General features: G+C 45.4%; 1 protein-coding gene across 1 annotated transcript; it reads left to right on the top strand.

The window, feature by feature from the left end:
• Nucleotides 1–665: 665 nt before the first annotated feature.
• Nucleotides 666–27,994, top strand: ZBTB40 (zinc finger and BTB domain containing 40). Its single transcript, XM_032201664.1, is given in 14 exon segments — nt 666–1,313; nt 1,315–1,375; nt 1,992–2,122; nt 8,780–8,960; nt 9,539–9,681; nt 16,365–16,475; nt 16,477–16,558; nt 19,181–19,314; nt 20,310–20,478; nt 25,543–25,648; nt 25,650–25,804; nt 25,807–25,929; nt 26,389–26,545; nt 27,808–27,994. Coding segments are annotated over 14 exon segments (2,388 nt in total).

The following is a 27,994-nucleotide window of genomic DNA, read 5'->3' as shown; positions in this document are numbered from 1 at the left end:
TGGACCATGTAATGTCCCTGATAAGTCAATGTATTAGGATTGTGGTGTGCCAGGAAGGGAGGTGCTGACAAGCCCGAGCTGCAAGCAGTCACCTGCCTTCACTGCTCAGATGCTCCTGCTGATCGTAGCAGTGATGTGGGGAGAAACTTAACTGCTCCCAAACTGCTTAGTGCTTTGTAAGTCAAAACCAACACTTCACATTCTCCTCTGCATTTGATAGATAGTCTGAGCAGGTCTTCCTGCATTGGTTCATCTAATTCTTGGGTGCAGACAGTGTGTGGCACTGCAGTGCCTGATCTGAAGAGCATTCACACATCTTAGAGCTCTGTGGTAGGAGTCATGTCTGGGAGTTTCTTCTCTCCTTTTTGTAACTCCTGGGACTTAACTTTCACACCTAAGCTCTTGCTGAAATATTTATGTTTGAACAGTGTCTGGACTCTGCAGCTTTAGTTGGGTAAGATGCTGAATTTGGGGAGTCTCAGTTAAGAATGGAGTTTCTTCTTGCTGTAACCACTAAACCACAGTGTAATAAACTGCTAGGGGATGTAACTGAAAAATGATTTTTGCTTCTTTTTGCTAGTAGGATCCTTTGTTTTTTCTTTAGCTGGACCTTGTGAAAGCAGCGTGGAGACCAAGGCAAAAGGAGGCCACTAGATCCTAGAGCCATGGAGCTTCCCAGTTACAGCAAGCAGTTGCTGCAGCAGCTGTACACACTCTGCAAGGAGCAGCAGTTCTGTGATTGTACCATCTTCATTGGGACTGTTCATTTTAGAGCGCACAAGATTGTTTTGGCGGCTGCCAGTCTGCTTTTTAAATCCTTGTTGGATAGCACAGGCACTATCTCCATTGATGCTTCTGTGGTGACACCTGAGGAGTTTGTGCTGTTGCTGGAGATGATGTACACTGGCAAACTCCTGATGGGGAAACACAGCTTCACCAAAGTCATCTCTGTGTCAGACTGTCTGCAGATGTTTGATGTGGCTGTTAGTTGCAAAACCCTCCTTAGAGACCTCCTCAGCTGCTCAAGTCAGGATCAGATAGTGAGAGAGGACTCCAGTCAGACAGCAGAGTCATCTGGAAACATCACCGAAGCTGATAATCTGCCCCAGTCTGAAAAAACTCCTGAAGAAGAAAAAACAGATACCCTGCACCCTCAGAGAGTGTCCCCTTCTCCTGGCTCTGTAGAAGCAGAAATGGAGGGAGATGTTTCTCTTCCTGACCAGGAGCTTACCACAAATCACACCTGGGTTCCACAGGACATGATGCTGAGCAGCTCTGGGTCCTTCAGGGCAGAGTCAGGCTCTCATCCGTGTCTGTGCCGAAGAGGAGCCTGCTGAGCCTCTGGAGAAGACATGAAGAATGATTTAGGTGAGACGTTACAGGTCTGGGCACAGCGCTGCCTCTTAATGATTTGCAACCCAGTTGCATTACACTTTCTTGGTATGCAGGATCTTTTTCTCTGCATTTCTTCATTCTAGTTTACCCTGGGTTGGTAGCAGCATTGGTGTGTACCCCTGTTCTGTAGGGACTTTTTTCCTCTGGCATGTTCCTTAGGCCTTCGTGATTGTTTCTCTCTTAGTGCTTTACCAGAGCTGTAGTGAGCAAAACTTTTCTATCCATGCATGTGATTGCATCTGATGTACAGTGGGATCTGTGTTAGTGCAGAACATGGGGTGGTAACACAATCTTTGTAACAGTAAGTGCACAGGGTTGCCTGCTAATACCACCTTATCTTTTAAACTTGTGTTCAGCATGGGAGGAAAACAGAGGCTGCAATGGATTTAAAATAAATGTTCCATTTATAACTAGTGTTAAATAAACTGTTGGTTTTTCCTCCAGGCTGCGTGATATCTTTAGAAGGGATTTGTGAGTCACAGTTTTCATATTACAGCCAATGTGCTGGTTACAAACTGATGCTTTTCAATCACATCATGCTTTTTGTGAATCCCTTCAATTAGCAAATAACTCATCTTGTTTCTCTCACACAGCAGCAGAGAGCAAAAGCTGTAAACTGGATTTCTTTCTCTGATATGAAAGTGTTTTCTCTGAGGCCCATTCTAATGCCCAGGCTGTGCTGAGAAGACTAGAAGAGTGCAGAGAAATTGATGCCTCTCAAAGGGAGGTAGGTGTGTTTATTGGAAAAATAATACAAGTCTTTTCTTCTCCACCCTGCTGAGGGCTAGAATAGTTTGGGCCCTGTTCAGGAAATCTTTTCATGGGGAAACTGGGGCTCTGGTGCATTGTTGTTTGAAGGGCAAATCGTGCTCACCTGAACAACACCCTTGAGAAGCATCTGTAAGAGCAAGCTGCTCCTGCGTGTAGGTAAGGAGGTAAGTAAGTAGGTAAGGTGTCCTGCCCTGAAGACATCTTCAGTGCCTGGTAGGAGAGCTCTGGCACTCCTGTTTATGGCATTTGCTTAGGGAACTGTATCAACAGGGCAATGACTGACACGAGATCCCCAAACAGACTTCCTGAGCCCTTGGCGGAGGCTTGCTGTGGAGCATCTGCTCTGCTCTGCTTTGCAGGCTGTTCACCAGGAGTGTCACAGGTGGGGACAGATGTGTGGCGTGTTGGCCTGCTGTCCCATGACGCTTCTCCTGGTGGCGTGCCACTTTAAAAGCAGTCATTGCAGGTGAATGATGCTCAGGTGGGTGTTGGAAGATAGTTGAATCTAGGGCTTGGTTAGTGCTGGAGGATATTGTGGGCTCTGAACAATAGATGCCAGCCATCATAGTAGCTCAAAGCCACCAAAGAAGCAGCGGGTTACATCTGCAGTGGCACTACTGAAGTTCCTGTATTTGTGTAGTGGCCATGCAGGGAGACTTGGGGGCACTGCTTGAGCAGTGTCTGGGGAAGAGCCACAGCTGTGAAGCATTTGCTGAGCTCACCTGGGCTGCTTCTGATGGAGCTGTTTTCAGGCCAGGTTGCCTGGCTGCATGAATTGCCCTCTGTAGCTTTTCTGTATGTAATGAACTAAGAGCATGGCAGTTTTGTTGCCAACATTTTGGAGACTCTGTGGTTAGCCTGACTTTTGACATCGAGAACTCATGTTCCCCAGATTAGAGGGCTGAGACCTGTAGGTTTTACAAGCTCACTGGGAGGGAAGCTGTCTGGGTTTCAGTTACCAGGGCCCAGCAGTACCAGCATGTCTGCGTGACATGGGATGTTTTGGCCAAGACAGCTTTCTGCTTTTGAAAACCAAAGTCAACATCTTTACTAGGGTTAAAAAAAAAAAAAAAAAAAAAAAAAAAAAAAAAAAAAAAAAAAAGTATGACAGCAGGTAGGAGAATTCCTTTGAGGAATACAGATTTATTTTCTGATGAGCCTTTAAATGTTCACCGGAAGAAAGTCTGTGTTCTCTTAGTGGCTGACCCCTTTGATGGTGTTCAATTTAAAAATGCTGGAGCTTCAGGAGGTAGATGTAGGTCCTAATTCATGGTTGCAGCTGCAAGCCTGGTCAGGCTGACGAGCACCTTTGAGTGCGTTGCTCTCTGCATGCCTGCAGAAAGATTACATTTCTGTGTGTTTGTTCATCTTCCAGATTAGAAAATGATGTCAGGTTTAAGGTTTTACCCATTGGTAATTGAAGCTTGACTGGAGCAGCGCTGCAGAGAGGGTGCTGTACTCACAGGGCACGGACAGGCGCTGCCAGGGGGCATCCTGTGCCAGTGTGTCCCCCTCACCTGCTAACACCCCTTGCTGCAGGTAGGCAAGTACACTGCCTTACTTCTGTAATGGCCTAGGAGCCCCATTTTCTGTTGCTTTGCAGTAACTATAATGTTTTGAGTTTCTTCAGGCCTGGCAGATGAGGTTGGTGGGCCCTTACATGCCATATGCCCTGCCCGTTTTGCTCCCAGATGAGCTGTAGGGCCCAAATGGGAAGCTGCAGTGCTCAGAGACAGTCTGGGTATCTGACTGCAGAATGGCACCTGGACAATTTTTCTGTAGCTGTAAATAAATGCTGAATAAATGAGAAATGGATTTTCTTTAAGCCTTGCAGAAAAATCACTTCTCAGCTGCAACAAGCATGAAAAGTGTCAGCCCCAAAGGCAGTGGGGAGGGGGGATGCAGCTCAGTGTAAGTAAGGGCTTAGGCGAAAACTCTCAGCTCAGCCTATTCCGTTGCTCTCTGAGCTCCTGCTGGGATAAGCAGGATCTGTCGGTGCACCGGGCTGGGCTCTGTTTTCAGCAGAGGGTGTTGCTTTTACCCCTAAGGGCCCTGTGTTTTTTTGGGGGCCACCACACAGTGGTATATTTGATGCTTAAAGTGTAAGTTCAGCTCAGAAGAGCCCAGCTCGGGATGTGTAATTAGGGCTGAAATTGTGTCAGTGGTAGGAAATCATTGTTTTTTTTCCTCTCTTTTTGTTGTTGTTGTTTCCTTTTCATATTATTTTACCAGTCACTTGCTTGAAGTCTCTTGGGTGCCTCAGGATAAGTAAAGGCAATTTGGAAGCCAGTGAGATGGCTGTAGATGTAACCACGCAGTGCGAGGAGCTGCATTTTCTTCATGCTGAGCAGTCTGGTAGGGAGAGCTTGCCGTGCTGCAGAGGAGAGTTCTCATCCCTCGTGCCTGTCCTCCTGCTCACAAGTCCTTTCTGAGTGTATTGTCCCTATATGCAAGCAGTATTGGGTTTTTGACGCACAGCACTGGGGCTCGGGAGTGTTGGTGGGGGTTTTATCAGCTGCTTTTAGAGCAGAGGCTGGTCTGGCTTTAAGCTCCTTAGGTTTCAGTGAGAGTTTGCTTTAGACATCTCCCTGTTTCTGTTCCTTTGCTCGTGTTTGCCCTATGTTTTATGGGGTTGTGCTGTGCTTCCTTTCAGCATTGCTGCCTTATTTCCAGGTACCTCCAGCAGAAGTTTAAGTTGCAGGATTTTTTGCCTTGCTTTTGTCAGAATTTTTACTTTTCTCTAAGATTGTTGCTACCTTCTCTTCCCTGGGCTGAAAAATGCAGATGTACCCTTATAAGTTGGTTTTCTATTTAAGATGATGTGTTTTTGGGGTGTTGTTTTTGTTTTGAAGTCTCTCTGTGTAACTCACATAAACTATTCCTATCTAATTTGGTTCTGGCCTGGATGAAACCTGCTTGGAAATGAGAACAAGACTGAAATTGCAGTAATTTGGGGAAGCGTAGAAGAGCTTTGCTGGTGTCAAGTCTTATCTTCCTGTGCTCTCTTAGAGAAACTCAATTCAAATTATTGCACAGCTCATTTGTTCCCTCTTCTACTGGTTTCAGATGAAGTGGGGGAGCGTTGATTCTCTAGTGCAGAATAAATGTCACTGTGCTTGTGGATCATTTCCACTGCATATGGGCCTGTCCAATTATCGCTGTCCTTCATTTGCAGCTGCAGGAATTTCTGGATGCGGCGGAAAAAGGTTTGCTGTTACCTTCTGCATCCTGATTAGGAGCACGAGCTTGCAGGTTTGCCTGTTTTCCTGGTGGCAAAGCTGCAGAAACTTTTTCATTGCTCCGGTCTTCTTGCATGGAAGTTTTGGCTGAGCTTTAATTCTTGTGCACAGCAAGCAGGAGCCAGCATCCTCCATGGCACCTTCCTGATGCTGGAGTCTCCCTCGTAGGTCACTTACAAATGCAGGTTTGGTGGGGGAGGAACCACAGACAAAACATTTCAGCGAGCTGAACTAGCAGTGGGAACATAGTTTTCCTCTGATTACTGTATGCCAATGATATATCATATATATAATGTATTATACCAGTGGTAACTGGTTGACTTCATGGCTCAGTTGTAGTCGAGGAGCTTTTCTGTGGGCCAGATGTGAGCTGGGCGCTGTGCTGTTCATGCCATTGGTATTGCAGGCATTGGCTTTATCTGTGCTGGGCTGTGGTTTTCTGATGGCTTTTTTATATTTTCTTTATGTTATGCACATCAAAAAGTACACTGTAAAAACAAACAAACAAAAACCTAAACCAACCTGCATTCGCAGAGGCCTGGTTGTTACATCTCTGAACTGGCTGCCTGCAGCTGGAGACTTTGCAGCTGGCTATGGATTGTGCAGCTTTCCTCAGGGAAGGAAGCTAGGGCTGAGTTATTGACGCAGAATTTGCCATGCTCAGGGGTGAGTCTTAGAGCTGAGTGTGTCTGGGATTATGAGGGAAGGGTTTAAAGCAAGGTTCGACTGCCACCCTAAGCCTCCTGGCTTTCCAGCCCGTCTCTTGAAGAACCTTCCCACCACTTTTAGGTGCTTGCATTAGTGCTGAAGCTGCTGCTTAAGGGAGATCACTCAGCAGTAGTCAAGTGGCTTTTTGCAGAGATCTCTTGCACCTGAGGCATGTCTCACAGTGGGAGCAGAAGCACGGATGAGATGTGAAAATCCACCTACAGAAAAAAGGTGAGGCTGTGGATTAGCAGCCAGCTGGATTTGTGGTTGCACCGCCTGCTGCTCTGCCTCTCTCCCCACATCCCTGTGTGAAATCTGCAGGATCAGTTATGGGTCATTGCACGTGGGATATTCACCACTTTCCCACCTGGTTTACTCCAGGGAATGTTAGAAGAAGCACAAGAATTTGAAGCGTGAAGGAGAAATGGGGAAGAGCAAGAGATCCTGCAGCAGGATGAGGGGATGTAGCAGCATAGGACCTGAAGGTATTAGGAAAGAAATCCCACAAATGTGGAAGTTGATATGGAGATAGGGGACATATCTTCTGTGGTGTTTCTTACCCCGGGGCTGCTGTGGAACTGGGGAGGTTTAAGATGAACTGGGGGGACGTTCTCATGGTGTGTGATCACTGAGGTACTGGTAGGGCTGTGAGCAGCATTGCAGGCACCACGACTGACACCCGCAGTCAGGGCTGAACTTCTCAGTGGACTTTGGTGCCATTTGGTGGTACAACTCAAGCTGAAGTCCGTTCTTAGTGACTTGGTTTCCCTGGCCCCAGGGAAATTGCCCTCAGCCTGTCTTTTGCCCCAGTCTGGAAGCTGACTGCATGCTGCTTTGTGCCGATTTGGCCATGAAGGGTTTTGCAAGTGTCCCATGCAGTGAAAGCCTGATAGATGAGGCTACAACACATGGGCACCTTACCACTGAATGGAAGCTGGGATTCCAGCTTCATATCACTATTTCTCCAGTTCTTCCAGGTTCTTTGGGAGCTGTTTTTGCTTCAAAGTAAGTCTAAAATGCACCATGCACTCCTTCAAAACAATGCTAAAAGGCTGTTGCTCCCACTGAGCAACGTGTCTGAGGAAAGGTCTTCCAGAAACAGACTATAAATAGCAGAGCCTTTCAGTTTCTGAAAACTCATTTCCATTAACGAAAACCATGCACCGAGGAAGGGATGTTAAGTGGATCTCTAGGTAGTAATGCTGTGCTGATTTTAATTAAAAATAAATAAATAAATAAATTACAACAATGCAAGTTACTTTTCATACATATTAAAAACATGCATATGGCAAGGTGCTGAGCACCTTTAGGAAGGTGAGCCTCGAGATATTTTGCAGGATCAGCCTCATCTGGTAGGGGCCAGACATGCAAACCTTGAGAACAAACACGATCTGGTTATCAAGTCTTATTAAAAATCGATGCTTGGATTAAAAAATACCTTTCAGCTTGTTCTTCAGCACATCTGCTGCATCTCTCTCTCTCTCTCTTTTTTTTTTTTTTTTTTTTTTTTTTTATTTCATTTATAACAGTGCCCTTCATGTCTACGTCTCTCTGTTTGGCAGGAAAAATGCCGTTAGTGGGTAAGAACTGGGACTCCTGCAGCTCCCCCTCTGTGGACGCTCCTTGCAATAGGTCATTGCACTGTCACGCTGCCCTAAAATATGAGCATTTACACCTGCTAGGAAAAGCAAGTCCAGCATCCCCCTGGTGTGGCCTCAAGCAGTTACATTCAGTCTTTTTATCATAGAAATAAAAATGACAATGACAGCAGAAAATGGCCGTTATCTCAGGAGCTGGGCTAAGCTCTCCACTTCAAAGGTGCTTTTATAGCATCCCTGGAGTCTCTAATAAAGGATGCCTGCTCTGAAAGGCTGGCATCTCTTGTGGAGAGCTGGGGAGCGTGTGTCTTTAGGGGCAATATTTACAGCGTTAAAGGGCTCCAGGGAAATGGGAGCAAGAGTTCCAGCTTATTTCTTTTCCTTTTATTTCCATAACTGCACAGGCTTGTTTGCCTCTGGTTGCTCTTTTGGGTCACTGGAGTGGATTTTGGAGCTCTGAGCTTGATAACCAGGTGTGCTGAGAGCCCACAACAGACAGCACTTGTGTGCCTTATCTCCAAAGCGTGTGCCCAAAGCCAGGAGATACGACTCCATTGTGATTTGGGGATGGGAATTCCTAAAAGTCCCACCTAAAATGTTCTCTGCTCTCTATGCAAGTACTCTCCTTGTTCTGCACTGATATCTTGTATTCCCTCCTCTAGTCTTGGGCTTCTTAAATAAGTGTTTACAATCTTAAAAGGTCAGCTAGCTATTGGCATTTTGCTGTTAGGAGAGCCCTGGTCTGAAGAGGATTGTTTGGGGCTGGAACGGGGCCATTCACCAGCTCCCATCGGCAGGACTCACTGCAAGGGGAAGAGCTGGCAGGCAGGGCTTGTTGCCCTCCTTGCTGGGGCTGGTGGCCACAGCCCAGACATCTCCTGGGGCTGAATTCAGTGCAGGCAGGGCCTCAGGGAGCTCACCTTCTGTTGATGTGCATGTGTATATGGGTTTCTATGTTTTATTTTTTTTCCTCCCCTCAAGAAAACCCCCAGAATTCTGCTTTTTGCTTTTATCAGGCAGTTGGCTGTGTTGTTAAACCTTCCCTGAGCTTTGCCTGTTCTCTTGTAGGCTCTGGTTGCCTGTCTGGCAGAGGCAGGGGAACAGTCGGTGCTCACAAAGCTGTTGGGCAAAGTGAAGGATGCACAGACCCTTGTGCCCTCACCGAAGCTGTTTCAAGATGTGAATCCCAAGCTGAGAGCAGCCTTGCTGGAGAGGGAACAGGACGGTGGAGAAGCCCTGCAGCAAACAGGTAGAGAACTAGGCAAGGTTCTGGCAAAATGAGTGGGTAACCACACAGACAAAGCACCTTCAGCAACCTGGTCACGTCCCCCTGGCAGGCTGCAGTGCTCCAGCATTTGTTCAATCCTTGTATCCTTACTCAGATACAGGAGGCTTATTGTGTGCTGGCCACGATCCTGGCGTGTTTCTGTTCCACAGCAGCAGGTTGCAGGCAGCGCAGGGCTCTCCCCATCGCTGCCTGGAGAGTTGGATCGATGGCTGCACAGCCAACGTGGGCCAGAGCACAGCTGAGCCTCAGGATTGAAAGCTCCTTTCTTAGTGGAGTCTGACACAAAGTAGTGGCCTTGCAAACCTGGTGTTAACCTCCAGCTTGCTTTATGGCTTTGTGCTCTGTTAGATAAATGAGACGTTTTCCTTTCACAGAGTTTAAAGAGAATCATAAAGTGGTTTTTCTCTGCTGCTTGTGCTTGGGATGAGCTTTGCTATTCACTTAGATCTTTCACAAAGTCTCACTCGCTTCAGGAGCCTGTCAGTTCCTTCAGACTGACTTGTTTCTTCTCTTGTGCTTCTGAATCCCTTTCCCCCCAGAGAGCACGAAAGAGGGAGAGATGCTGACTGCTCGTTTGCTGGGATGCAGGGAGGAGCTGATCCAGAGCGTGACACAGCTGAGCCCCATCATAGAGTTCCTGGAGGCAGCAGAAGAGGGATTCCTGACCGCCTCGGAGAAGCGGGTAACAAATCCGTGAGAAGGAAAGCTCTGTGGGCGAGGGGTGTACGTGTGTGTCTGCAAGGCACTGTCTTTCCACGTGGTTTGCCAAGCGAGGAGCTAGCCTCACAGGGTGATTTCCCTTTGCACAGCATGGACTGCTTGTGAGCTGTGGGAATAATGAGAGCTGAACAGGGAAGGGTGCCTCAGGGTGAACTGGCCAGTATGCAGATTGTCCCCAAAAGCTGCAACTGGGGCAGAGGAGGCACCCAGTGTTTCTCAGTCTCTTTAAATACCTTTTTGTGAGCCTCTAGAAGACTCTGCAGTGCAGTTTGTTTTCAGCAGAACTGTTACAGCCCTGTGCTGCCTGCATGTCATCACGTCCTTGTGTACTCAGTTATCTTTCAGCTGGCTCTCCCAGCATCTATTTACTTTAACTCTGGGCACACAGTTGCCTGCAAGTGTAGCAGACCCATTGACTGATTTTTATTTATTTATTTGCTTATTGTTTGATGTCTTGAATGCAGCAGTTGGTGTGGAGGACTATTGCTTTCCTGTAAGCAGTTGCATTATGTATGTTGATTTGAAGAAGCCATGAAGAGGAGAAAAAAAAAAAAGTAGTGTAAAACTTGCTTTCTTTTTTTTTGTTTTGAGGCGAGCTGGCTGTATCCTGCCAGTACAGCTGAAACTTGCAGGTGTCCTGGCGTGCTGCGTTCAGCACATAGCTTGCAGACCTCCTGTCCTAGTTTGTCACATCGGTTAGTTCCCCTGACATAGTATTATAGGGATTGGAAAGCACTGTTGTGCTCAGTGACATGAATGATGTCTGCTTTCTGTCTGAGTGAGCCTGACCGGAGCCACGACATGCTGCTCGAAAACCCTTGCTCATCTTGTAAATGCCTCAGTTTCTGTCTTGCTCCCTTGCACGCAATCCCTGACAAGGTTTCCAGCACAGGGCAGCCTTGGATATAGCTACAGCTGATTGCAGGAGGGCCAGAGAAAGTGCTGCCAGCAGAGCATCCACCTTGTCCTCGTGGGCTAGGGGGTGAGTAGCAGCTGATGAATTTTCTCCTCTGAGAGCAGCACGTCTGAGCCTGGGAGGGGATGTGAGAAGAGGGAGAGAGGTGTGAGTGCAGCAAAGGACTTGGAATATGCCAGGGTTGTTGTGGCTGTCAGCAGAGGTCTGCAAGGGTGCTGAGCTCCCAGCCATAAAAACTGCATCAAAAGTGGGGACTTCAGAATTTTTCTCACACCCCTGTTCACATCGGAATCCAGCCTTTGCTTTTAAAAGCTGCACCTTTTCCCTGCACTCTTTTTTTTTGTGTGTGTGTGGCCTTCATAAATTCAGGTAGTTAAAACACAGCCATTTTTTATCTCCCTTCCCATGTGGGGAAAAAAAACACAACAAAAACCATTCTGCTGTCATAGTTCTGACCCTTGGGCATAGGATCCGGTATTTAATTGCGTGATCATACGCTCTGGTGTTCACAGGACTTCTGCCTTGGTGAAGGGGTAGTGTTATTCAATATTTCTTTTATCCTCTTCAGTTGCTGCCTGCTCCCAGACTGTTTGCTGCAGAGCCTCCAAACCCTGCTCTGAATACAAAATTCTCTTCTTCTCTATGGGTTCCCTTTTTGCCCTTGTTTTAGCTGCACTGGGAGGTGAGGCACAGGGAAGTCAGGTGCAAATTGCCAAGTGTAGACTGAACTGAGGAACAGGGGTCCTAGGGGTTCTTTTGTCTTTTATTTATTTATTTTAAGGTCTGCTTTATTTGTTTGTGCTGTGTTTTTGTTTTTGTTTTTGTTTTTTTCTTTTTTCCCTAGACAAGTGGAAATGTGCATAATTATTTCAAAGTTAACTTGATTACAACGGTGGAACTGTGGCATATGTGCGCTTGAGATCTCTGGTGTCTTAGGTGTGGCACTGGGAAAACTTACATGGAATTCAGCTGCCACCTCTGAAGGTTTCATCTTACCCGATTCTTGCAGAATCACACAAGAGCTCTGGGCTGGCAGAGATACGATCTAGTTCTCCAAGGTTTCATAAAGATGAGACTTTTATTTTTCTTCTTGCAGTTACTGCCTCATTAGTGACACATTTATTCATCAAGAGAAAGATGAGTCTTACATGTAATACCCTTTTTTTCTAGACAACTAGGATCGTTCTCTGCCTATTCCAAGCTGTGCATGGAGCAAGTCTGGTTTTTTTTGCTCAAAAAACACTACATGGTGAAGTGAAGCCCCTTTGCAACTCTCAGGTTTTGTAGAGAACTTTTTATCTAGCAATTCCATTTTTGAGTGCTTAACTTTGTGTCTTTTTTAGTGTTTGAGAGGAGGTAGAGTGGAGGATCTGGGGTATGGCTTGGGTGGAAAATCTTAAGAAAAGAAAAACAAATTTGGATGAAATGGAAGGGAGGGATAATCCCTTGTGCATGGCGTCCCTTGGCTTAGGTTGTCACATAGTTCAAAGTCACCAGTCCATGGTGCAGCCCTGAACTTGGAGCAGTAGAGTGGCTGTAAAAAAACACCACCCATCTTTTCCTTCTGTCCAGACCTCTTCTAGAAGGGACCGGGCATTTTACCAGCTGGTAGCCGTCTGGTCTATACGTTGACATCTCATGTCATTGAAGTGTTGGCATTCCCCCTTCACATTTGGTTGTGGTAAGGCAGGGCTCTCAGGTGACTGCAGACCTTGCTGCCACGGTTTCCAGCCTGCCTCACCCCACCTTCCTCTTCCTGCTTTGCACACCTGGCTCCTGCTTACTTCTCGCAACATCCCTCCATCACTCTACTCCTCTCCAGCTCCCCTGCATGAGCTCCTGCTGCTCTTCCCTCTTGGCCTTTTATGTTGTTCCCATTTACCTCCCCTTTAGCTCCACTGCCTACACGACTTGGTGCCCAAATCAAACTGCCTTGGAGCTAGGACAAGTGTTAAAGACCACACAAGCAAGAATATCTGCACAAGATATTCTCTGCCTGGGATATGCACTGACCTTGGGCGCTGTAGGGCTGGTTCTCACTCTTGGCTCTCCCAGCTGCTTTTGTGCAGTAGTTTGTTTTTTTTTTTTTTAGCTATCTGAAACTGGCCCTTATCTAACATGGGTTACAAAGGCCACCCCTGCAGCCCTCACTACCAAAACATAACCCCAATACAGGCTGGTTGAAGTGCAGTGCAGATACCTGCCAGGGAGCAGCAACAGGTTCCAGTATGTGCTCTCCAAAAGGATGCTATTCTTGTACCCCTCCTGTGTTCTCTTAAAAGATGACTTCAGACTGAGAGACCAAAAGTCAGCTTAGTGTGAATTAGACGGAAGGATATACCAACAAGTTCACTAACAGAGTTCTGGCTATAAAAGGACAGATTTTTCGAAATGAGAGAAACTAATTAATGAGTTCAGCTGCTCATAAGAGCTCAGGAGGAGCTGTTGGGTTCTTTTCTTTTATGTTAAAGGTATGAGAACTGTCTGAAGTTTGCATCCCCAACGAGAGAGGAGAATTTGTATGAGAGGTTGCAGACCTGAGTGAATGTATAACTTGAAGAGGAATATTAGGCCAAGTAAAGAACCTGCCAGGAATGGCTCGAACAGCAGACTGACAAAGAAATTTACTTTAGAGGTCTGAAAATGTATGTAATTAGAGAGGCTTGCAGCATGTCAGACTGTTGGGAATCACAGTGTATACTGAGATAAGTAACAAACGTTTGATCAAGTAAAGAAAAAGGATAATGAGAGGAGATGACCCACAAACTCATGGCTGAGCCAAAGGACAAATCCAGGAGAGCTTTGGTGAAGAGATACAAGAATAGAAATTTCCTGAAGTGAAACCCCAACTCTGAGAGCAAAGGGGATTCTGGCTTATCATCCAGCAGAGTGGGGGAGCTCACACACATAGTTATGAGAGCAAGGTTTATGGATGCATTTTTCAAGTTGGGAGTAGTCCCTACAAAGGGGCTAAAACTAGGACGTGTGTAGGAGTGGGAAGCAGTGATCAGGCAACCAGAGCTATGGCTGCACAGGAATATGCACTGGAAAAGGCTGGAAGGCATATGTAATTGAAGCACTGCATGTAAGTAAAGAAATGGGATAAAATGAAGCAAAGGTGTTCAAGTAAATTGTTTCTGCCTGACCTGGAATCTTTATTTGATGAGATAAAAATGGGGTTTTCTGCCTCAATCTAGACTTGAGCAAAGCATTTGAATTTCATGTGGGAAAATTGTTAAACTAAAGGAAATGGTGATCCTAAAAAGAGGATGTAGCTGATTGGGAAATAACTACAGGTTGTGCCAAAGGCAGGACTGACATGTTGAAGCAAGGTTACCAGTGGCTTTCTTGGTACTCAATTAATTGTATCACTAATGTTGTTGACACAAATATCAAACCATGCTAGGAGGATTTGCTGATGAGCAAAACTGGGAACTTTTGCCTACACAGAGGAGGATCTGCAAGTGGGAGAAGAATTATTTGTATGGGGATGTTATTAGTGAGAATTGAATGATGCAGTCGTATAAAGTTCCGTAACAAGAGGTAAGAGTAGTGCCTTGTCTGAAATACTGTGTGCAGTTCTAGTCGTGTTCAAAAAGGATGAATTTGTACTGAAGTAGAGGCAGTTCTGCAGTTGTTAAGATCAGTGGAGTGGAGAAGCTATTCTACAAGAGAAGCTGCTTTGTTTAGACAAGTATACTGAAGACTGAGAAGGAATATGATCATGCTCTTATAAAGAAATTGGAGAGGAGGAATAGAGTAAATACAGAGTTTAAAAGAGCTTTTTAAGCTAAAAGATAGCGTTGGCACATGAACTAGTGGGTATACACTGGCCATGAATAAATTTAAGCTGAAAATTAGAAGAATCAACAGGGGAATGAGACTGTAGAAGAGCTTTCCAACCAGAGGAAAGTGAGCAAAATGGATAACTAGTTTTAGGATAGATCTTAATAATTTTATTTATGGGATTGTATAACGTAGTGTTTATGACAGCAGTGAGATGGACTGGTAACCTGCCAAGTTCCTTCCAGTTCTACATTATAAATGCTTAGGAACACAGAGAGTAGGTCAACATGTATTTGGGAGATGGCTTTCCCTTGTAGGAACCTTGAGCACAAACTTAGTAAGACCCCTGTGCAGGAGTCTGTGTGTGTGTACACACTTCTGTGATCCCCTCTCATTCCCCACAAATCTGTCTGTACTGGCTGAGCTGGAGAGGTGTTACAGTGGCATACTAGAGCTTTTCCAAGCTACGCTGATTATGTCTCACACATAAGATGTCTCATGTGGCCTCATCATAGAAATAATCATTCAATTAATAGAGTGTTTATTTAATGAGTCATCTTTTTTTTTCATCTCATCTTCAAGTGACAAACAGAAGAAATGGGGGAAATGAGGGAAAAGAGACTGCCAATTTAAAAAGTATTTGCTAAGAATATTAAATGAAAAATTGTTTTGAACTCTGTCCTTGAAATATTTTTGTTTGTTTGTTAACAACTTGCAAGAGCAAGAGTTGGTGTAAGAAACCACCCAGATAGTTTTCAAGGTTTCAAATCGTAAAGTCATCCGGGTTGGAAAAGACCTTCAAGATCATAGAACCATAGATTCGTTTAGGTCAGATAAGACCTCTTAGATCATAAAGTCCCATTGTTAACCCAGCACTGCCAAGTCTACCATGAGACCGTGTCCCTAAGCACCGCATCTATGCATCTTCTGAATACCTCCAGGGATGGTGACTCAACCACTTCCCTGGCAGCCTGTTCTAATGTTTCACAACCCTTTTAGTGAAGAAATGTTTCCTAATATCCAATCTAAACCTCCCTGGTGCAATTTGAGGCCAATTCCTCTTGTCTTATTGCTCATTGATCAAGTCCAACCATCAACCTGAGCAACCAAGTCCTATCACTATATCACATCCCTTAGTGCCACCTCCCCATGTCTCTTAAATACCTCCAGGGATGGGGACTCCACCACTTCCTTGGGCAGCCTGCCCCAATGTTTGACCACCCTCCTCATGAAGAAATTATTCCTAATAGCCAACCTAAGCCTCACTTGGTGCAACTTGAGACCATTTCCTCACGTTTTCTCTCTTGTCCACTGAGGAAAGAGACCAACGCTCTCCTCACTGCAGCCTCCTTTCGGGTAGTTGTAGAGGGCAATAAGATCTCCCTTCAGTCTCCTCCAGACTAAAAAACCGTGGTGCGCTCAGCCACCCCTCTTATCTCTTGTTCTTTAGTCCGTTTGTGAGCTTTGTTGCTCTTCTTTGTACACACTCGAGCAACTCGATGTCCTTGTAGAGAAGGGCCCAAAACTGAACACAGTATACAGGGCACAGTCTCAGCAGTTCCCTGTACAAGGGGATAATTGCTTAGAATCATAGACTCACGTAGGTTGGAAGAGACCCTTAAGATCAACTCCAACCATCAGCCACATCCCTAAATGCCACATCCACTTCCCTAGTCCCCCTGACCATGCTATTTCTGATGCAGGATGCCATTGGGCTTCCTTGGCACACTGCTGGTTCATGTTCTTATACTCTGGGATGTGTTTAAATTCTCCTGTAACCAGCACCCCATAACATCTCCCAGTTAATCAAATTAAAGGAAGCAGTGAATATGGATTTGCTGCTGTTCTTAGCACTGTGATACTGTCCCTGTTTCATTAGAGCTATCTAGGTCTATGAGTTTGTAGGAAGCACTCGCAGTTTCTTGTCTGTTTCTTTGTCACAGGCAGTTTTGGATTGCTGTGAAGGCAGCTCTCAGAGGGAAGCCATCGAAAATCTGCTCAAGAAGGTGGAAGAAGAGAAAACCCTGAAAGCTGAAAGTTTGGTCAGACTTCTAGGGGGTTGTGAAGGCATCATTCCCTGGTCTCCACCTTCTGCTAGACAACTTGGTGGTAGCAGCAAATGTCTCTGATGACAAAGGTATGATAGGTGCACTACGTTCAGATATATGGGGGCTTGGTTGAGTGAATTGAGAGGAAGTCTGGTTGCTTTTTATGAACTTCAGTGCGTTCTTATAACCTTAATTTTATATCAGGGAATGAGATGGCCATTTTATTCAAATAAAAACTGATTTGGAGCACTGGGGTGAGAGGACTATGCCAAAAAGAAGCCTGCTGCTTTGCAATGAAATGAGCGATGTTGGGCAGAAGCCTGTTGCTCTCCTTCCTTGAGTTTGATGCTGAAACTAGGCTATCATGTCTGGAAAACAGGAGAACTCCTCCTGCTAGTGTCAAGTTACTTTCCGTGTTTGAGTCACTTAAATGCAGCAGCGTGATTCTCCATAACGGACAGAACAATTTTCACATAATAAACTCTTCACAGGGGAAAGCATCTTTGCCAAACTCTGATCCATTGGTGACATTAACTCATGGTACATATGTTGGCTGGCTTTGAAAGCATATATCTAAAACTTCCCCAAACTCACAGATGTCTTGACGTTGAATGTAGGCAGTGACCTACCTGGCTGCTGTCTTTGTGAATTTCTTTTTGGTTCGCAGAGATTGTGGGCTTTTTCCAGATCTTATATTTGACATATGAACGTAGTTTCTGAGGGCTATCTTATCATCACCATTTTGCCCTCCTGTGGGAACAACTAGAGAGGTATTTTTGCTCAATTAGCCTCTTGCCTTGTAATTTCCATTCACATTAAAAGTGACCATGCGGTTCTGAGGTTTTAATCTACTCAGTGCCAGGGAAACTTAGCTGGGCTTTGGTCCTCCCCTAGATCCAGGTAGTGTTTCTGCAGATCATGATTATTAACTTGTGGTCTCCTGGCTGGAGTAGACTGTGCTGATGGGTGTCCCATACTTAGTGTCCCCAGTAGACATCATTGCAATGGACAGCTAGTCCCCTTCTTATTTCTGGTGGTTTTTTTTGTCGTTGTTTTTGTTGCCTGCCTATGGTGGTACTGGGACGTGGAGTCCTCAGCTTTCAGTTGGTGGAACAGCCTTCCGAGTTGGGGTGGATTTAGGCACAAGTCTGAGCAATTCAGATAGAGTGGCAAATTTCCCTGGCTCTTAAGTGACTTGAAAATTAAAAGCTAAATCAATATGCAGTGAAATGTAAATGATTGTTTAATAGAAAGCAAAACTGCACTCATAATGCTGATAACTTCTTCTGTAGCAAACATTCCCGACAGGCAGTTTGCTTTGTCATTTGTTAAGCATGATTGCTTTCTTGAAACACCAGACTCCCAACATGGTTAATTATCTAGTGGTAATACCCATTCCGAGGAGGAGCATTGCTTAATTACATAGAGTTGAATCTCCTCAAATTGCAGCTTGAACAAACAGAAGCACAAATATTTCTTATCATGAAAATGAAGAGGGAGGGAACGATTTGAGCTGCTAGTGGTAGCCCTTGCCTGTCCTGTAATGTAGTGCTAAGAGACAGGACTGGTGGAGAATATGCTTTGGTTATGGAGCTCACCTTGGTATGATGGTGGGATGCTGGGAATGCATTTGTGACAACTCAGGTCTGTGTAATAAAATCAGAAACATTTTGATAGGATAAAGGGAAAAATATTTTTATTTGTAAACCACTCCCTGATCCATATGGGGCATATACAAGTCATACCTAAACCTTACAGTGCTAAAGTGCTCGATGGGTTTCCCTCAGCTTCACCAAGATGTCTCCAGTAAGTCTTTTTCCAAGGAGTTTTTCATACTAGCTCAAAATCATCCCTTGATTATTCCACAGTCTCCACTGCCTCCTTCACCACCTTGGAGAGCTTTCTCTTCTTATCTGACACTGTGTGTCTCCTAGGTCCCAAGGACTGTATTTTCTTTTCATCAAGCTGTGTGTTTTTCACTGCTTTCCTCCCAAGTAGTGCCTTGTGAGTAATTGATCTTTCTGTTTGAAACTGAACCAAAATGATTAGAAGATGTAAGCATGCAAACAAAAAATATGCACAGATGTCTTGGATGAACTATAGTTTTTTATTTTGGATTCTCCTATGAAAATATCACTATGCATCTTCTCCAAGTTTGTAACTCTAGCAGTGGAAAAAAAAATCAGGTTCATCTACTTGGCAATTTCCAGCTTTATTTATAAATTAGTCTGGGGACAAGTACAATCATTTTTGGGGACAAGTACAATTATTTTTGGTACACAGTGTATTTTCCCCAAATCTCTTCATTGCCTTGAGTAAGGTTTGTGCTTTTTTTTTTTTTTTTTTTTTTTTTTTTTTCTTTATTGAATTATTCTGTTGTATTCTCATACTGTGGTATCTATAAAAGGTTGTGGTTTTACTCTAGAGTCATTGTATCTCAGATTCATCAGGTCAAGCCTCAGCAGATTCAGCTTGGAATTAGGTGTGAGAGGAAGGAATGAGGTTGAATTTGCATTTTTTTAGTGTAAGGGAGAGAAGAAGGTGTTACTGCCACTGTACAGTCACAAGTCTGGTTTGTGTTCCCTTAACATTTGCACCAATGATGACTCAGCCCACTCAGTTCTTGATTCTGTTGTTATGGGTGTTAGGCCTTTAGGTTCTCCTTGGGTTTTGTATTTGTAAATAACTTTATTTTTTATTTTCCTCTTCAGTGGCCACCAGTGAAAGCACAGCCACTGAGATCATCCTGCGGCACAGCAAGTTGATCTTGGAGACGATTAGGCAGAGAGCAGACCTGGAGGGCTTGGCTCCAGGGGAAGCAGGTCTCACAGAAGCAGTAAAAAAGGTATGAGGGGATGATGCAGTGTGTACCCCAGCTGCCTTTTGAAGCCAGCACAATTTGGTGCTCAGAATCTGGAAAAGCCCTAGCATGCACTGAAATCAGGGGATGTTCCTTAGGTCAGGCAAGGCATTCAGAGTTGGAGGCATCCCTCTGCAGAAGTGAGAGCATACTGCGTGTTTTATATAATTCTGCAGGAGGTTCTAGGTGAAATAAATTGCCAGTGAGCTTTTCAGTTAGTAAAAATGCAGATATGCAGATACAGAAAATTCGGTTCTGTTCTGGATGGCTGTTGAAATCTTAGAGAAAGCAGAACTGCCAGTGGATTGAAAGGGTTTCCTTCTGAGTCAGTTGTTTGAGGACTTTATCTAACACGATAATGAAATACTCCTAGAAAATGCACTGAGGGTGCTGTGATTCTGTATCACCATTGTGCCTTGCCTGTTTGCCCTCTGATAAAACAAATGGTCTCTGTTCATTAGTAAGTAGCTGTGAGCTTTTTCCATGAAGCAATCTGCAGTTGCACATTCCTGTCCTGTTTAGCTGCTGTTGGAGATCTGGAAGTGTAAGGTGCATAGTGGCATACACAGATTCTCACTTTGGCTCTCCTTGCAGTGGTGGGCTGAAGAAGATTTGGATTTGGAAGCGAGAGAAAAGCCCAGGGAAAGCTGTGTATGAAAGACAGATTTACAAGTTGGGTAAACTTGTAAACTCTATTTCCATGGAGAAGTAGTTTTAAGTAAGCTGATACCAATTCAGAAAGTCTGAGAATGAATTTATTGGAACTTGGTTTAGTCCTGAAATTCTTTCAGCTCATGCACATGTATCAGTGGAAGGGTAAAGACTTGTTTGGAAAGATTTTTTTTGCTGGTTTCTCAGAGCAGGTTCCCAGCAGAAAAGATGAAACAGAAAAAGTGAACATGCCCTTGCTCCCAGACCATCCATCCCTTGACAGCCCAAAATTTCTGCCATGTGATGTTTTCTTCTTCTTACTTCTGTAGCTACTGAGTATTTCTGCTCAGAAGGAAAGTTCTGAGGCCTCCTTGAAGTCAGCTCTGAGTACAGCACAGGAGAAGACTGTCCAGGCCATCAAGATCTGTCAGCTGCTGTGCAATGTCCATGTATATTTCCCAGACCTGCAGCCAGTGATGCAGGAGCTTGGGGACGTGGGTAAGAAATGCACAGGCTTTCGTCCTTCTGTGGTCATTCACACCCAGTACTGGGAGTTTTGGGTAGTTTGAGTTGTAGCGGACCTCAATATCCTGGTGGTCTGAGATTGTTTCACAGAACTGCTCTTAATGTTGGGGTTGTACTTGCAGGAGAATTCCCAGGGGTGATCTCTGGATAAACACCTTGGAGTGCAAATTTCTCCTGCTGCTAAAGTGCATCAGACAAACGTGTCTGCTTCTGAGAGTTGTGGAGACTAACTGACCCCATACTGGTATTCCTTAGGTGCGCTTGCAATTCTCCATGCTAGCCTTTGCTCTGGAGACATTTAAGCAACTCATTTACATTGCTTGTATCTATGTTAGGCTATTTCTCAGAATTTTTATCCATACCTGTGGGGTTTCTTTGATTCTCCTTGTAGCATACTGTTGGATCTATATGAATTTGGACTTCCATTATAATCTGTTGACTTTGTATATGTGTGAGTACTTCACAGGCCGATTGTGAAAAGCTCACATCTGAGTGCACTTATCTTGTGAAAGGATGACAGTGATGGTGCAGTTTGTAGCCCCAGACTATTTTCTGAGTTAATTGTCTCACCATGCCTTAATTTGGTTTTGCTATATATACACTTTGTGAAGCAAATGATCCCCTAGGAGAGTCCCACAGCAGTAGGGAAATGTTACATACTGTACCAGTTTGGCAAAGGTAATTTCCTGAACTCCAGAAACAAATGCATAGCAATAACCATGTGTGAGACCCTGCCCTGAGCTGTGGGATGCTTTCCGGCTGAGCTGAGTTGTGCCTCTGCATCCGTCATTTGAAGGAAGAATGCTTAAGAGGATTTGGTGCTTTAATGGAAAAGATAAGAGAACTAGAAAAGTAACTGCAGGTTTGCATTCTCTTGAATGCAAACGTGACTTGCTTATTCTGTTTTCTCACATGTTTTTATGCCATCATATTTCCCAGTTTGTCCAGGTATGGATTTTTTCGGCTGCGTAGTCTGATGGATGTGCACGGTGTGCTTTTTATCCAAGCGCAGACACGTTCAGTTCAGTCCATCCCTATTTACTTGTGGTGTTAGAGCTGCATAGCTAACAGTGCAGGCTGGGAACACTCACAGACCGCTGCTAGTTAGAGTAAATGGCTTTTATTAAAGTCTTGTCTTTTTTTTAGGGGTAGGAAATTTAATTGGTTGGTTTGACAATTTAAGTCAGAGCCATGATTGGTCTTTATGAATGAACATAAGCCTCCTGGCTTTGACACTTGCCTTTTTTTTTTTATGTTTGTCAGTAACAAGCAAAGGAAATGTTCTCTCTCTGCCAGGAAGGGGTAGAGAGAGAGGCGCCATTCATTAGCTTGTCTCATTCTTGAGCAATAGGGAAAGGTGGTAGGGGATTGAAGAGTGGTAGGTGGGATTAGGTGGCTCAGAGAAGTGCATGCATAGAAGAAATCAAGGACTGGGCTTACTGCTCCAGCCATAGGGCTCAGAAGGTCACACACTCTGCTCATCTTCCTCAAGTTCTTCCTACGTGTTGACTTCCTTAGCCTTAATGGTCCCCTGAGAGGTGTTGTATACTGTAGATCCATTATTTGTGCTCATTTCTGATTTAGATTCCCTCTTATAATGTTTTATAATGTTCCCCCTTATAATGTAAAGAGCTGCTGCCAATCCAGGTGGCTTTTTTGCCTGGTCATGGCTCTGATGAAGGTTTCCAGAGTAAAGCTGGTTCCTTCTTATTTGCCATTCCTTCTCTGTTCCCCACTGAAGCTCTGGTCACCTGCTTCACTTCTCTTGACCCTGTCTAACCATGAGATCATAGAATTACAGAATGGTTCGGGTTGGAAGGAACCTTAAAGATCACCTGGTTCCAACCCCCTTGCCACGGGCAGGGATGCCACCCACCAGATCAGGTTGCCCAGGACCTTCTCCAACCTTGTCTTGAACAACTCCAGGGATGGGGCATCCACAGCCTCTCTGGGTAACCTGTGCAGTGCCTCACACCCTCTGAGTGAAGAATTTCCTCCTAACATTCTAGAGTGTGTAAGCCAACAAAAATTGCAGGTATCTTTGAACGTGCAGACCACCTTAGCTCTTTGATACCTTGCAGAGGGAGTCAGCTGAATCGCTCTGACAGATGCCTGCTTCTCTGGCCCTGATATCAAAGAGAGCAGACTGCTGTTACTAAGAGTCTTTGCAGGGCTTCAAGCCAAAGTTGAGACAAAATCAGGCAAGAAGCAACATGAAAAACAAGAGCCCTGGAAAAAATGGTATTTATTTGGTAAAAACGTTTTTGTATGAATCAATCAGAGAAGAATTGCCAGTTACCAGTCTTTCTTTGGCATTCTATGGGTCTTTACAATGAACTTCCTTATCTTAGTTTTTCTACTGGTCTCCTTAACTCTGCTATCACAGCTTACCAGCCCTGAATGTTGCGGATTGCAGTTATGGATCAACAACCATGTGGCTCATAGCATGAAATGTGAATGACAACTGAGAGCCTCATGTTTGAGAGATGTGAGCTTGCACTAAAAACGGAGGAAATCTCACATTTCTGAAGAACATATGTGCCCCATGGAGACACATGCAGTTTGCATTTCCATTTGAAAGCTATGGTTTTTTTTTACATCTCTATCACAGAGAGAAAGAAAATATATTTCTGATACCTAATGTAGGTGAGCTGAACCACTTGACAAGCACCAGGACTTCCTGTGGAGGAAGCTTCATCCTTTGATGCCACACTCAGCATCATCAAAGTAATGGCTTGGCTTCTCTGATGGAGGTACAATATGAAGTCTGTTGTTTTTTCCTCAGGTCCCTTCTGTAGCTGGGTTGCTTTTACTATTGGCAGCTGGTGCTTAAAAGGACAAGGTTTGTCTGTGCCAGCCAACTCCACAATCTCTTCACTAGCTAGCTGCTTTCCAGGTCTCTGTAGAGTCACTTCTTGGGAGATCTGGTTTGTCAAAATATGCGTAATTTTCAGATCTCAGAGATGTGTCAAGAACTCCAGACAAGAGGGTGTTTGTCTGCATAATGCTGCGTTTAAGAAAGGCAGTTGGCATTTAACTTAGGCCTGAGTCAGCCATTGCAATTGTTAAATTGGAGGGTCTGCAAGTAAAATTCCGTTCTCTCCTGTATAACTTTTGTCCATGGCTCCATGCATGTCGGCAAACATTTGACCTTCATGTGCTTCCTGACATGGGATAGATGCAAAAATGTAGGCAGGGTTTTCTTCCAGCTTAAGCTAAGAAGTAGAAGAGACTGGTCATACATCAAGGGGGTCTCTGCTTCTGGAGTCACATACTCCAGTATCCACCAGGATTACAAACTCAGCAGACCACTTATGAAAGAGAAAGAGAACTCACTGTGAAATACGCCGTAATTAACAGCAGGATTTTTCTTCCAGTGCTGGATGTCTTTGCCACCAGAGAACACAGAGAAACAAAGTGCCTGAGTCCCAGAGGAGTGCACAGTCAGCAGTTCCTGTCTCAGGCATTGCTGATGTACACAGACCCTCAGGATCTGTGGGCTCCCCGGAGGGTCAGCCAGGGGCATGACCAAGGCAGTTTTGGTTCTGGAAATCTACATTCCTCTAAGGTCATGCCCCCTAACAGGTAAGAGGGTGTCTTGAAGATTGGTGTGACTCTGAAGTCACTTGTCGTGAGGTGCTTCTGACAGCTTTACTGTGCTGACATCCCTTGTAATCCTGAACAGGGCATCACAGGCATAAGAGCAGGAGGGCCAGGGGCTGGCTTGTAGCCCACTGGACTCTGTGGCACAACTTTTATTTGCTTCAGCCGGACACAAGTTAAGCTCCTGCTGCTGTAGCACTTCTAGACATATCCAGTTCTGGTTTCCTTAAAGCTCATATCTTCACATACATTCAACTCTTTTCAACGTTCAACGTTTCTGGGAGGTTTAAAGATTCTTGTTTGCTTAGATCAGAGAAACTGACAGTGGGTCACAGGAATGTGGGAAGAGACCTTAGAGGTGAAGGGTGCGTAGTGCTGTTTTGACAGAGGGGGGCAAACTGGAAAACAATCTTATGGTCTGTTTTTCTCCCTTGATATAGTCAGGGGTTGGTGGGTCACCGCTTGACATCTTCAGATTTCTGAGTCAGTGTGCATTGGAATTATGTCAACTAGCTTCTAGCTGCTTGGAAATTCGGGGCGGTATCACCATGCAGGGAGAAAACTTGTCTGAGCTCTTCCCATAGTGAGGAAGGCAGAAATGAAGCTTTTCAAATACAGGATGAATTTCCTGTGCATTGGCAAAAGAAGTCTGCAGTGGTTTCCATGGCCACACAATGCATGGTTCTCATTATAACAAAGGAGCCAAATATATCTGTTTGTATTTTGATTTCTTCCATATGTGTATTCCCTGTGGGTCTTTTCTGTAGACCGAGATCCTAGGTGAGTTTTCCAGCTTTTGCTTTTTGAGATGATGGTGTTACAGGGACTCAGAAAAGCATTAGAGTTTGTAAGAAGTGAATGTAATGAGTGATTTAAAATACCTCAGGGCCCTAACCAGAAGACTCAAAAAGGTTGTAGCAAGATTGTGTTCTCTTTCAAAGAGTTTGTGTTTGGGAAGTGTTCCTGAGGTTTCTTGTAATTAATAGCTGGATATCCACTCTCAATGGCAGAATTAGTGAGACAGCATCATCCCTGAGGCTCAGATGTTCAAACATTTAAGCATGGCCATAACTTCACACGCTTGAGCAAGAGGCAGACTCTTAGAAGCAACAATTGTTCCAGTCCTCACCAAGTGAGGAGCAAGCTCTTTGGAAAATCTGGATGTTTCTCTTGTCACCTAACCCAGCCCCTGGTACGTGTGGGTGGAAAAGTTAAAGGACTGCTTCTTTGTGCCTTGTACCATGCATTGCCACAACTGCTTTTGTGCAGAGCCATGTGCCACCATTGTGGTGTCTCAGTGTGTCCACTGATTCATGCCCATTCCTGCTGTGTAGGGGTGACTCCCTGCATGGGAGAATTCAGGAGAAGAGGAACCAGGGGGCTGGTGTTCAGTCCTGCTGGTCACCACTGAAACAGGAGTTGTTTTGTACACAGGGCTCTTGATGGAAGGAAATAGAGAGGAAGCTGGGATCAGGAAGTGGAAGGTGAACAGTGAGTCCCAAGCTGAAGCTCTAGACAAAGAAGAGGACAGGGCAGGAACCGAAGGAACCACAAGGGAAAGCTTCTTCCAAGAGGAGTTTTATCTGCAAAGCTTGTGATAAGAGCTTCCACTTCTACTGCTGCCTAAAGGTGCACATGAAATGTTGTTGGGTGGCCAGAGGAAAGCAAATCCAGTGTAAGGGGTGCACTGAAGTCAAATCTACAAAGAACTGGAGAAACATCAGCTGGAGGTCCATGGAGCGGTGGGGATGGCCAAGAAGAAGAAGAGGTGTCTCCCTGTGGCATGTGGCATCTATGGCTGAGAGTTTGCTCATGCCTCAGGTAGGGTTGGTGATAGCAGGGTGGGAAAAGAGGGGTTTATCCTAGGGCCCTGTGCACATGCTGTGAAGAAGGCTGGACAACATAATAAAGTGATAGTCTGAAATTTCCTCCCTGCAGCTCTGAGAGTGCCATGTGAGGGAAATGCAGCTCAGCTTGTTTCTCCTGCCCCACTGAGCACAACTACTTTCTGATTAGTTCTTCCCTAATTGGTTTTCCACTTGGCTCATCAAGGAAAAGTGGGGCTACTGGCAAATTTAAAAGCCTCCAAAAATAACTGAGCTGTTCCAATTCTGTGGCTGGCACAGCAGGACCAGTAAGAGGCGTTGTGTCTCTTTGCCCTCCTCGTGGCCAGCTCGTGGTGCCCAGGTGGGCTGGGATGAAGCTGCGGGAGGCACCTGGCTGTCAGAAGCTGTCCCTGGGTTCCTGTGCTGGGCACTGGTGCTGCCCTGATGTCCCCAGGGATGCAGTACCACAAGCTGATGGAGCATTTTGACAAGAAGCCCTTCTCCTGCGAGGAGTGTGGGGCCAAGTTTGCTTCCAATTCCACCCTGAAGAACCACCTGTGGCCACCTTGGGATGCTCAGCACTGTAGTGCCCCTCCAGCTCACCCTGGGAGGTGAAGAGTTCCCCACAGAGCCCACAGGTGAAGGTGCTCTCTGTCTGCTTGAAGTGCTCAGTGCTGACATGGTGCTGCAGGGCCCCTGGGACGCAGAAAGAGGCCGAGCAGTACGAGTAGCGAACCTGGGGGCTCTGAGCTTGGGGTGCAAGGGTCAGGGTCAGCCCAAAGGCACAGGGAGCTGCAAATGGCCAGGATGTGCAGGGCTGAAACCCAGCAGGGACTCACTGCAACATGTGAATCCCTTCTCCCTGATACCCCACTCGTTTACAGGTTCCCATGGTGGATTCACAGTGGCCCGTGGCATGTTGGAAGCCACTCCGACATTTCCTTTGGAATAATCCTACCTACAGCACCAAACCACAGAGGCCTGAGCCACCACAGCCCAGATTGTGCAGGTAAGGACTGCTCCGTGCTGCAGCCCCCTGGATTCATCCCTCCACCCCTTCCAACCCTCTTGTTCTTCCCCAAATCCGCTGTGGTTCCTGTCACCACTTTTGCTTCCTGACTCCACCTTCTTAGAAGGATCCAGTACATAAGCCCCTAAGCCCAGAGTGCTTTAGGGTTTGAGTGCTCTGTGCTGAAGGCAAGCAGCTTGATGCAGCTGCTGCAGCCCTTGCAGTCTGTGTGGGGAAGGGCAAAGACTCCAACCCAGCTGAATGCGAGCCATCAGTGTCCCTTCCTTTACCTCCACACTTTATTCTTCACAGGCTGCAACTCATATTCATAAACTTGTTTTTGGGAGCCGAGGGAGAGGGACTGACTGTGTACAGAGGTGCCTGGTTACTCAGAGGCTGCTAAAAGCCAGATGACACACCCCGTGAGATGATAGCTGTTTTGTTGGAGGCCAAATGCTAGGCCTGAACCCAGACTCTTTCTCTTAAAACCTCAGCCATCAGTGGAGAATAGCTCCTTGGATGAGGGAGCCTAGTGTGTAAGATCCCCTGGGCTGGCACTCCTCTAGTGTGTAATCATAGTGTGTTTATTGTCTATGACTGCTTGTGGAGCTAAATTATAGCAATTTTGTGGAGAGAAATATTTAAATTGTTCTCCTGTTTTCTCTTTTGCATCATTAGGGTGTGTAGCTTAGAGTTTGCCATTACTCTCACGCCTATTGTAATTGCAGTCCTCTGGTGTGAAGCTAAATGTTATTGCCGGAACAGGGCCAGGAAAGAAGGAAAGATGTGTGCAGCAAAGCGACTGCAAAGAAAGCGATGCTGTAAATGTCTCACTCCATTTCGTCTCCTATACGGGTGATTCAGACATCAGGGGAAGGAGCAGCAGAACACATCATCTCTTTTGGAAGCCCAGGTTGCTGTCTCCCAAGTCTTTGTGACATTGCCCGAATCCCAAGTGAGGCAAGCTGGCTCGGAGCTGGTGACAGCGACTATGGAGGACTTGTTTGATGACAAAGTTGCTCTGATTCATGAAGAAACCAAAGGAGAGTGA

Source organism: Aythya fuligula, chromosome 21, assembly GCF_009819795.1.
Source record: "Aythya fuligula isolate bAytFul2 chromosome 21, bAytFul2.pri, whole genome shotgun sequence".
In the NCBI taxonomy this organism is placed as follows: domain Eukaryota; kingdom Metazoa; phylum Chordata; class Aves; order Anseriformes; family Anatidae; genus Aythya; species Aythya fuligula.
The sequence above is the reverse complement of the archived record's forward strand: the minus strand, read 5'-3'. Positions and strand labels throughout refer to the sequence as shown.